Genomic DNA, 12,386 nt, shown 5'->3' on the forward strand with positions numbered 1-12,386 from the left:
TTGGAGCATATTTCAAAGGCTCTTTCCAAGTACTAATGAACTTTTTCAATTCCCTTTCTTGCCATTTGAACTGAAACTTACTATAAAGTTCCTGCTTTAACCCTCCAAATGCCCCTTGGGCATTGCAAACTCAAGTCAGCTATGCACTATTTCAGATCATGGCCTCAGGTCTCATCCGCGACGTCCTGTCACTGCCTAAGTGGCCATTTTAGTTGGTGATCGGCCATCGAATGCCCATGATTAGACATATTAGACATGTTGCGATTGAGATAGAGAGAGATTGGTGTGGCAATGGTTGTTGCCATCATCAAGCACTAGCCTGCAAGCGTCACCTAGGGTCATGTGATCTTGACGAGACGATGCCGTGGTCAAGTGACCTTGGGCGACCCGATTGCTGATGTAAGACATTCCAAGCAAGGTAGGTATCTGTCTTGCATGGACTCAAGTGATATTGGAGTCATGTTGCCATGCAGTGCCCTTAGAGAGGTCATAAGGCCATGACATCCCCCATCGCCTCCGGCCGCTTTCTTGCCCTTTTGAGCCTTCTCGAGCTTGACCCTGTTGCTTCTGTTTTGTACTTTCGGCCTTGTGTTTTCCTAGTTCTCTTACTGTCTCTTGTTTGGCAAGTTCAGGAGGACTAGTCTATCGTTTTTCAAGGAATAAGGGGGCCTTTCTAGATATATTACTTATAAGGGCTTGTTTCGATCCCCTTATAAAACTTAAGAAAATCGATATAAATGATTCATGAACTTTGATATAATATATAATGTGGTCTTTGAATTTATAATTTGTTTAATGTAGTCTAACCTATAGCTCAATTTATAATGTGATCCCAAATTTTTAACTTACTTGATGGGGTGCCTAAACTTTTGGTATATGTTGAAGTAATTTTCAATATTGTCTCCAAACCTAAATTAATAAAAGGATAACATTGAACTTTGTCATATAATTTAACAACTAAGTTAAAGACGTGCCAAAAGTTCATGGATCACATTAAACAAATTAAAATCTCTAAGACAACATTGTATATTTTACAAAAGTTTAGAGATCAGTTGTCTTGTAATCTCTAAAAATTTCGTCATTGCCTATACATTGCAAGATTACAACAGGAATTCACTTCTATACTACAACGTAAATTGGGAAACCATTCACTATGCTATCATGGTCAATTACATCAAATCATTCCGATATGGAAATGTATAAATCAAGTTTTTGTCCTTTACCTAAATCAACAAGTTAATCAATCGAAAGATTTGAATTGCAATTCTATCGTGTATCAATCATCTAAAAGTTTTCCCACAACGAGAATTTGAAGAAACTTTGAATGAACGTGCTTAGTCTACATCCGAATTCCCAAAGTCGATGGTTTTCAAAATGCATCCGAGTCCTTGGCCACCAAAATCTACCTTCAAGTATACACACGGTCGACATCGGCGGTCGAAGTCGAGTCAAATCCCAAAAAAGGGATACCCACTTCGTAAAAGCTGAATTTAAATATAAATTTCCGCGAATTAGGAAAACAAATCAAAGTATTTTTCGAGAGATCATTTTCTAGGAAACCAAAAGGAATTTGAGAAACGGTTTTCTAGCGTCAATACATTGGCAGGAAGAATCCACCGGGACGAATCTGGCGTGATAGTGGCTCAAAACAAGAAATCTGGCGTTAAAACGTGCTCGAAAAGGCCCCAAAACGAATAGGAATCGGTTTCGAACACAACGACGTCTTCCTGAAATCAGGTCCACGCCAGGCCGAAAGAACAGCTATCTAGAGAAGCTTTGTCCGAAACTAGAATCCATTGGTCCATTCGACATGGACAAGGTAGGCTCCATTAGTAAGAAACTCCGTTGGAGCTTGACCCTTTCTTCATTCTTCAGTGACATTTAGTTTAGGAAAGAGAAACATCTGGTAATTCAGAATCTCGTAACGGGATGGTTGTTTCGCCTCTCCCTCCCTTGCTGTCTCTTGTGAATATAGACAAACGAATTGGATAAAATAGTTAGAAGGAAGGAAAGGATCGATCACCGGATTTACATAATTCATTCGAGTATCGAAACTTACGTCCACGGGAAAAACAACATGGAATTCACTATGGAAACAAGCGATACAACAAAAATTACAATCACTCTTATACTCATAGACTCTCTCAATTTTTGCTAAACCCCCAATTATACTCAAAAACTCATACAATATTCTATCCCTAAGGATACCTCATTTGAAGAATTACACAAATGCTAGTCATAATAATTTAATTGGCTAAATTACTCGAGTGTAAATACAATGAGAAAATCTCTCACGAGAAGAACTCCGGCCATCGAATGGAACTTAGCCCCTCTTGGCCACCAAGGGAACTTGGCGCATTCCTTGATGTTGGACCTCTCTCTCTTTTATAATGCAGAAGAGAGTCTTCATCATTCAATGGCCATGACCATTGAATAATCATTATTGCACTTCATGATGCTCACATGGGAAAGAGACATCTTGTACGTTGGCCTTTCTTCTCAAAGTTCAGAAAGTCCACCTTGCATTTATTAAGATGCATATGGAAGCTTCAGTCGAAAGGTCCGACTATTTAATCTGATTTGCCTATCTTTATTCTCAACATTGTCGATTGATCATGTAGCATACGACCAATTATCATCGTCAACGTCGACTATCACCACCATCACCTGTCATCTTTGCAACTTTGTCGACCGTTAGAATTCCACCATTGCTGGTCACCAAAACTAGTTAGGGACTGTTTGTTTAAATTTGTTTATGTTCCCTGGAACACAAATTTTTGTTCTTTTGTTCTAGGAAAAAAAAAAAAAAAATGCGTTTATTTATACTTTTATTTTAGAAACAAAAATTCTATTTTTTTGTTCACAAAAACAGATTTGAACGAAACGAAAACAAGTAGAAGTAGAAAAACTTATTTCTTATTCTTAGGAACAATTCCGAGAAACACTTCTTCTTCTTTTTTTTTCTCATTTTTCTTATTCTTTTTTTTCTTTAGTCTGGTGACCTTGCCGGAGCGTTGTCGCCCCTAGTGAAGGCCAAGCTCACCCGACCATCGACGAGGCCAAGCCTCGCCGGTGGTTGGGCGAGGCCACCGACCAAAAGGAAGGAAGAAAAAAAGGAAAAAAAAATATTTAAAAATTATACAAGTTTACCAAAATGTTTTTGTTATTTTTTCATTTCAATAATAGAAATTTTGTGTGATTACCAAACGCGTTCTTCTGTTCAAAAATTGTTCCATGGAACAAAAATAGTTTTTTTCTATTTTTGTTCCTCTGGACCAATTTTTAAACAAAAACGTTACCAAACACGCCCCTAGCTACTTTGGTCACTATAGGACATCGATGGTCGATTGATCCTTTATCACACTTGTTCGGCCTCAAATGCCAATAAATGTTAATGACTTTCAAATGTTATTTGAGGAAAGATGCCTTCTCATGGGTATGAACATAGAGACTTCACTTGGAGACCCATCAAATTCAAACCTCTTTCATATCTTACCATAAAAAAATTTATAGGACCGTTATTAACTATCTTAAAAGGTTTTGTCTCTAGATAAAAGCATGATTCAATATTTAAATACCCTAACATCCATGGACCGGTTAAGTCCAAACATTTGATCCTGACCCCAAAACGGTTTGGGCGCACTTTGTAATATGGTATTCTCCAATACCCCAATTAACCACACCAAGCCGGGGTTTCAATGAAAACTATCTTCTTAGGAGCATCCACATGTTGAGAAATGAGAACTTATTTTGCGTCTTTAAGTAAATTTAGCGTATCAACTTATTCTTCGACAATTAGCTTCTTTTTTTTTTTCCTTTTTTTTTTTTTTTTTTTTTGGGGGGCAAGAGTACAAGAACACATGTAATAACAACCTATTGCTCAAATGTTCCTGTGAAGCATCCGATTTTATTTCGAATTACAAGTTCGACCAGATTATATATGTGTCGAAGATGCAAAAAGTAACTAATGAGAAATCATGGGGCATAAATATAATTCCCTAAAAGTTTAGGGGTGGTCCTCCTGACCCGCTGGATCTGTCCTTAAAGGATAGGATATGTCTGGTTGGAACAAGACCATCAAGATAAATTTGCTCAAAAGCAAAGTACTAAAAAAAAAGGTGCTTGGTTGGGCTCTAAGGCAAAGAACTCCTTTGAATCATTTTTGTCAGATGGTTTACTTTAGAATTTGCAAATTCTATATAGTTTTTAGATTCATTATATTTTATTTTCTTATCTTGACTTACTTCCTGTTTAACTTTCGGTCTCAATTTTTATTGACACCATCTCTTTCTAACATTAGTAACTCAACAGACACCATGAATGCAAGATAGGGATAGTGTCAAGATAAGCCCTAAAACTTGTTAGCTCCTTGCAGTCTAGTCCAAATATTTTATTTTTTTATTTAAGTTGTAAAATTGAAATTTTGATGCACTTTGAACCATTCTTTTCATTGACCAAAAGACTCAAATTTTAAGATTAAAATTGTATTGAAAGTTTTGATTTAACCTGCAATTATCCCATGCCAGATATGTGACAAAATAAAGAATATGTGAACATATAAATATGATTCTAACACTTGTTCTCAAGAAATTTATTTCTTCTAATATATGCATTTCGTTAAAGTCGCTTTCATATGAACAACAAAGCCCATCTTTTTTGGAAGTCTCCAGTAATTCGGCGATTGAGCTCAAATTTTTTATTATACTCAAATCCCATTCTGGATAATCCCTTATATTCTTGCTAGCACTATCTGCCAGCAACTTGGGCAAAACTGTGGTACTAAAATTCCATTTTGACTAATGTTCTTTCTCCTCCAGACAAAAGAGCTGTACAAACGTGGTGACACTTTGATGTAACATTGTTGTAATGTTGTGTAGGATTCCTTCATGCGTCCCTCATAGAGAGAGAGAGAGAGAGAGAGAGAGAGAGAGATCATGGTCCTAGTTGCACACAAGGCCAAAACATTGCTGATTGCAGGCCAAATTCTAATTGCAAATCTTATCCACAAAGCACATCAAGTCATTCAGGCTTGCGGGTGCTTCCATATTGCATGCACCTTCCTGCAACTCCCCCCTTTTCTTTTGGCAGGGCCACAACAAAAGTTTGGAACAGAGGACCACCACCACCTCCTCTCTCTTCCACACACACACACAACAGAATCATGAATCACATTTGCAAAATCTTGCTCCTCTTTCATTCTTCATGCTCCTCCACCACATTAAACATTATTGCAAAGCCACACCCACCTTCCCTCTTCTTCCCACAATCAAAACATTAACCCAAACAATCTCCTCCTCCTCCTCCTCTTTCCTGTTCTTCCTCTTGAACACTTGTAAATGGAGCTGAAGTTTTCTTCAGGCAATGTTCAGACGGAGGAGGATTCCCACCAGAGCAAGAAACATCACTGGAGCAGACATGAGCACCATGAAGATGGGGAGGACTCAAGTTCAAGCAACTCCCTCAGCTTGAAGAACCTCTCCAAGCTCATCCTCCCGCCGCTCGGCGCTTCGACTGATAACCAGAACCAGATCGAGTCCCGAGGATGGGTCGCCTCTCCCATGGACTCAAGATACAGGTACTCCAGATCATCAGAATCTCTTCAATCATTGGAAAAGCAAAACCTGCAGTCGCATACATGCACATATGCATTTCCAAGACCGGCCATGAGGTCCATTGAGAAACGTACATCTCGATCAGATTTGTGTAGTTCTTGAACTGTGCAGGTGCTGGGAGACGTTCATGGTCGTGCTGGTTTTCTACTCAGCGTGGGTGTTTCCGTTCGAGGTCGCATTCCTCGACTCGTCGCCGAACAGAGGGCTGTACATCGCGGACAACGTGGTGGACGCCTTCTTCGCGGTCGACATCATCCTGACCTTCTTCGTCGCCTACATCGACCCGCGGACTCAGCTCCTCGTCCGCGACTCCAGAAGGATCGCCACCAGGTACCGTACCGTACCGTAGAGATTTTCATCTGTACATCAAGTTGAATTATCATTAGCTTAGTAGCTGAGAATCAAATCGTGACACGCATTTGATTCTCCACACGACTGCAATCGGGTGGGTTCAACTCGGAAATCGACCTGATCGGTTCAGTTCCAAACCGATCTATCTCCAAGAAATCGATCTGCTAACCGGTTTCAGAATAACTAGAAACTAGCCTAGGAGTTATGCTCATTTAATCATCCCATTTGAAATACTTGATAATCAGCGAGGTGACCTATTTAGGTGGGCTATTTCATAATTAAAAATTACATATATTTGATTCTCATTGTTGCATTATTAAATTGTTCATGGCACTTGCTCTAAGGGGCAAGATCAGGTGGTTTGAAATGATTTTCCTGTCGCCCTTAGATACTGTAAGCATGTTGGACACATGGACGAATTTAGGAACTCCAATGATTGATATAAGTTCCAGTACCAAAGTTCGGCATTGGTCTATACAAAGAAATACATATATGGTCAAGGATTTAAAGTTCCCAGATAACCCTAGTTGGTCCTACCCCCGGCCGCACCTTTCATCAAATAATTGAACTTCATAATTCAAATCCTCTGATTACGCTACAAAAGCAACATGCACAGGACGTGTCGCATGCACAATCCATAGCGTGGAAATTTATGCGGTTTGATCAATATGAAATTACTTTTTCTCGGGTCGTTCTTATGAAATGTCTAATCTCACGTAAAGCAACTTTAAATGTCGGTTTTAACTTTAGGATAGAATAAAGCCTAATGAGATTTTGATGATCTTTGGACTAAATGGCCAACCCAACAGGTGTACGGACGGAAATGGTCGGGCCCGCTTCATTGTGGGATCTTCCACTCCACCACGACATCCCTAAAAAGTGGGTGAGTATATTAGACCAACTTAATCGGGAATCGCTTAAACCAAATCGGACCGGTTGATTTGATTTGGCTCCCAAGAGCATTGATCTGATTCCGGTTCCATAAAAATGGGATTGGTGATTTCTAATTTGATTCCCGATTCTAGAAAGGATCGTACTGAACCAGGCCAACTCTTTTTTTAATACCAATAAACCGTAAAATAGTAACAACTCTTGTATTTTAAAAAAAATTAAATTAATTTTTTTTGCCAAGTGATTGGTTCCATTAGACCAAACTAGATTGGTCAGTCCGGTTCGATTCCTAGTTCTAGAATTGTCTGACTTGATCCCTAGTCCCAAAATCTGAGAACTGGACCTCCCGATCCAATTCTTGATTCCTAGACGGGATTGGACTGGACTGGGAATTGATCTTTGATCCAAAACTTGATTTTAGACGTCAAATTATCAACATGATATTACCACCTATTGAATAGACAACAACAATAATGATAGTGCAAGAAATTAAGATAGTATTGATCTCATTGTTCCTCAGGATAATGTAATCATTGAGCTAAATATTCCAGTGACAAGAAAAAAAATCTCACCAGAAAATGAAGTTCGATGAATGAATATCGACCCGGAATTTGCTCGAATCAACAGAAGATATGGTGTGGTGATGATTCTGATTCTGGGTGAGGTATGGCTTGTGTCACAGGTATCTGTCAACGTGGTTCTTGATGGACGTGGCCTCGACGTTGCCGTTTGAGGCGTTGGGCTACTTGTTCTCCGGCAAGCCCAAGGTGGTCCTCTCTTGCTCCCTTCTCGGCATCCTCCGGTTCTGGCGTCTCCGCCGTGTCAAGCAGCTCTTCACCAGGTTCTTGCTCATCCAACCTCGTTCACCACAGAAAGCTCTCTTCAAGGAATTCACTGTAACTTCTGTTGCTGTCATGTGTTTTCTGCAGGCTGGAGAAGGACATCAGGTTCAACTATCTCTGGGTCCGTTGCACTCGGCTTCTTTTGGTACGTCGATGTATAATAAGGCTGCCATGAACTCATTTATAGGCGATGTGGCGTGAGAGTCATGTTCTGGTAAAACGTCATCCGTGGTCCCTAAAGTTCGGCAAATTCCATGTTATTTGAAAGAATTCTTCATGTTTGATCGATTTTCGGGTTAGTAGCTTTCATTTGCCTCGAATGGGATCCACAGTTTAGATATCTGAAGAGGATTGGTTTGATCTAGTCGCATGAGTCGGATTGATACTAAACTTTTGCCATGCGCGTGTGCGGTCTTAGGTGACGCTGTTTCTGGCGCACTGCGCCAGCTGCCTTTGCTACTTGCTGGCTGATAGATACCCGCACCAAGGCAAGACATGGCTCGGGGCCGTGAATCCGAACTTCCGGGAGACCAGCCTCTGGATCCGTTACATCTCGGCCCTCTACTGGTCCGTCACCACCATGACCACCGTTGGCTACGGCGACCTCCACGCTGTCAACACTGTCGAGATGATCTTCATCATCTTCTACATGCTCTTCAACCTCGGCCTGACCGCTTATTTGATTGGCAACATGACCAACCTTGTCGTCGAAGGAACCCGTCGCACCATGGAATTTGTAAGCACAACCACATTGATCAGTATATGCATGACACCATGTTTATATAGTTGTCTACATTAGTCCTGTTTGATTAAAATGATTGCAGATTTAAGCAAGTTAAAGGATCCATTTTGGGGTGTCGAGGAGATTGATGTTTGCGTGATTTGGTTTTGGTATGCGATGCAGCGAAACAGCATCGAGGCAGCAAACAATTTCGTGTGCCGAAATCAGTTGCCGCCAAGGCTGAAGGAGCAGATTTTGGCTTACATGTGCTTGAGGTTCAAGGCGGAGAGCTTAAACCAGCATCAATTGATAGAGCAGTTGCCAAAATCGATCTGCAAGAGCATTTGCCAGCATCTGTTCTTGCCGACCGTGAAGACGGTCTATCTGTTCAAGGGCGTTTCTCACGAAACCCTCCTGCTCCTGGTACGTCGCTTCACATTTACATGAGAGTCAAAAATCACAAAATATAATCTCGTAAGGCATGTGAAGTCTATGGTCGATGTAAAAATCGAGTTACTAGACACGCAGAAATTTAGTCCTAGCCATCCATGAACTTCAGTTACTCAGGACGCGAAATCAGTGAAATTTTTCTGTTCTTTTGCTGCATGCCAATTGCCCTGAAAATCTAATGTCATCGGGGTAGGTGGCCAAGATGAAGGCCGAATATCTGCCGCCAAGAGAGGACGTCATTATGCAGAACGAAGCGCCTGATGATGTCTATATCATCGTATCCGGCGAGGTCGAAATATTCAACTGTGAAACGGAGAGAGAGCAGGTTGCCGGGGCTTTGCAGTCTGGGGACATATTTGGAGAAGTCGGCGCGCTCTGTCGCCGGCCTCAGGACTATACTTACCGGACCAAGTCCCTCTCCCAACTGCTGAGGCTGAAAAGGAATGATCTCATAGAAGCTATGCACAGCCAGCACAACGACAACATAACCGTGATCAAGAACTTTCTACAGGTTCGCCGCTAGCATAAGACCCGGTTCACGTTTCATCTGTTAAATCATCCGAGGCTTATGTTTTAACACTATGCGACGCAGCATCACAAGGAGCTTAAGGATCTATGCATAGAAGACTTCTTCACGGACGCAGGACACGAGCATGACGACCTCCACTTGTTGACCGTGGCGAGTACCGGTAATGCTGCTATCCTCGAGAAGCTTCTCAAGGCGAAGTTGGACCCCGACGTCGGGAATTTAGAAGGGAAGACCTCGCTGGTACGTCTTCCTTAATCTCCGACCGATTCTTGTTTTCATTTGTACAACATATGCTCCGGTTTGGATTGAATAATGATTGCGTCACGGTTGATTCCCGAACTGGAATGCCGCTTCAGCATAGACATTATCTGTTACGGTTTGTCTGTAAATGGAAGTAAACTTGGAATGTTCAAACGTGTCAATTTACAAGTTCACTGCTCATTTGATTCTTTAGAAATGTGAATGTACTGAAAGTTGTTTGTTGCTCTTATGACTTTGCATCAGCACATTGCAGCATCACTGGGCCATGAAGACTGTGTCTGGCTACTGCTAAAAAATGGATGCAACATGCATTTACGAGGTAACGCGTTATCGCCTCACAACCTCGCTGACTATCATAGATATATGTGCTCTTTATATCCTTAATGTCCTGCATGACAGACCGGAACGGCAACAATGCGCTGTGGCACGCGATATCGTCGAAGCAGCACTCAATCTTCCGAGTCCTGTACAGCTGTGCCGCTTCTTCTGACCCTTGCACAGCCGGCGACCTCCTATGCACTGCAGCAAAAAGGAATGATCTCGAGGTGATGAAGGAGCTCTTGAACCACGGATTGAACATCGACTCCATGAATCACCAAGGCTTCACAGCTCTCCAGATCGCCATGGCTGAGAACCATGAAGACATAGTGAATCTACTCGTGATGAACGGCGCGAATGTTGCCGATTCAAACTTGCCTGATTTTCCTCCAGAAGCATTGAACGAAATGCTGAGCAGGAGAGAGACGGGGCACCGTATTGCGGTGCCCGACGGTACCACATTGCAGGATATGCCAATGAGAATGCACGAAGTTGAGCGAGAACTGACTCAGGAGAAATCGGACATGGCGATTTGTGCGAGGGTGAGCATTTACAGAGGCCATCCAGTGGCAAGAAGAGAGAACCGTTGCACCGAGGCGGGGAGGCTCATCCGATTGCCGGCTTCCATTGAGGATCTCAAGAGCATTGCAGGTGCATATTCGTTCTTTCCTTCCACTCCCCTCTGAGTACGGATCATCTACTCGGTTTGTTCAAGAAAATGTCCAAAATGTCCAAAAGTCTTGAGTCTCCATTAGTCTGCTAGGAGTATCATCAAGAACTCTTTTGTTTTCGCAGGTAAGAAGTTCGATTTTGATGCAACAAACACCATTATAGTGGATGAAGAAGGTGCAGAGATCGACTGCATCGAAGTGATTCGAGACAACGACAAGCTTTTCATGGTCGAAAATTCGAATTATTAGTCTCATTCCATGCTTCGGTCTGCTCTTCGCTTTATTAGGACGTTCAAGTATCATCAAGTAATTCCCATCAATCCTCTTCCCGGAAGAGTTTTCTCTTCTGCTTCATCATGTTGTGGTGAGGGATCTGATTCTTGAACTTGCCAATAATGTTATGTATTAATTCAAAGAGGGAGATGCTGGGGAAAATGTATACTGAATCTCACACATTAGCCAGAGAAAACATCTCTCTCTCCCCCCTATAACAGCACGGGAAATGACAAGAACTATAAAGAAATGAAGAAAGAAATTATAAAGTTACAGTTGTAAAATATTATAGATGATGGTGGTTTTCAGGAATGTAAGAGAACATGAACGTTAATAAAGTATATTCAAGAAATGGTAGAAAAGATTATTGTAAAGAATAATTGAGACTCATCTGGAGAAGAAGAAAAAAAATGATGAAAGATATGAAATAGATGTAGAATGGCCAAGTCTTCTCAATTGGAGGGGCACTAAGAAATGAGGGGGAATAATTTCCTTCCTATCGTAATAGAAAGTTACTTTCCTTAATCAAAACTTATTGTAATTGGTTCATCAAAAATGTTTACTCCACTAGTTTCCTCCACCCAAACACAGGAAAGTCCAAAAATAATTTTCTAGAATTAGTCTTATCAAACAAACTAACTCTGAAAAATAGCTATATTCATATGAACATTCTAATAACATAAATAGGGAAACCGGTCTTCCCACTTATTTATAATAAGAGAAACTTAAAATCGCACACATATATGCAATTATGATATTTCTTCGTAGTAAAAGCGCAAGAAGAAAAAGATCAATGGAAGTCATAAATCTTAAAAACCCACCTCTTCTATAAATACCCAAGGTGATTGACACTTCTCAATGGAGATGGCTCTCCCAATTGCCGGTGAAAATTCCTTTCTTAGTAAAGTTTCATTAGAAAATCAAGTATATTGAATCTGTCGCACATCCTATAGTTCCTCTAAACTATTTGTTAACATAAATCATCCAATTTATGATGAGGACACTATAAGTGACATAACTTTTGTACAATACTTACTTAAATATCAAAACTTTCGAATGTTATTCACTTGAGTGATATAACTTTTTCTCAAGAAATTTATCCAAAAATTTATGTAAATATTTACTTTTACCAATTAAGTCATAGACTTTTTAATTTTATCAATTAATTTTTAACATTTTCAAGTTTTGTCAATCGAGTTCATGCGATCAATTTTAATTAGAAATTACTAACATAAAGATCGGTTGTCCTATGTAATAGTTAACAACCTCACGGAGGCTAAATAAAAATAAGGAAAAAAGAAAAAAAAGGAAAGAAAAGAAAATAAGAAAAAATAAATAAAATGTCAACTTTGGTAATTTCCGATTTAAATTTGACTGGATTAGTCAATTGATAATAATGTAAAAATATTTAAAATAAAAATATCTAATGAAAAAGTTTAAGGTTAAATTAATATTAATGTGAGAGGT

The 12,386-nt window shown here is 40.3% G+C and overlaps 1 protein-coding gene across 1 annotated transcript; it reads left to right on the forward strand.

The window, feature by feature from the left end:
* The first annotated feature begins 5,029 nt into the window (after positions 1 to 5,029).
* Positions 5,030 to 11,205, forward strand: LOC104452689 (potassium channel AKT2/3). Its single transcript, XM_010067155.3, has 11 exons — positions 5,030 to 5,575; positions 5,724 to 5,942; positions 7,537 to 7,695; positions 7,784 to 7,841; positions 8,115 to 8,432; positions 8,601 to 8,840; positions 9,061 to 9,378; positions 9,460 to 9,636; positions 9,901 to 9,976; positions 10,057 to 10,626; positions 10,771 to 11,205. The coding sequence occupies exons 1-11, from the start codon at positions 5,337 to 5,339 to the stop codon at positions 10,893 to 10,895; spliced, it is 2,499 nt and encodes an 832-aa protein (XP_010065457.2). The 5' UTR covers positions 5,030 to 5,336; the 3' UTR covers positions 10,896 to 11,205.
* Positions 11,206 to 12,386: the final 1,181 nt, after the last annotated feature.

This window comes from Eucalyptus grandis, chromosome 7 (assembly GCF_016545825.1).
Source record: "Eucalyptus grandis isolate ANBG69807.140 chromosome 7, ASM1654582v1, whole genome shotgun sequence".
Lineage (NCBI taxonomy): Eukaryota > Viridiplantae > Streptophyta > Magnoliopsida > Myrtales > Myrtaceae > Eucalyptus > Eucalyptus grandis.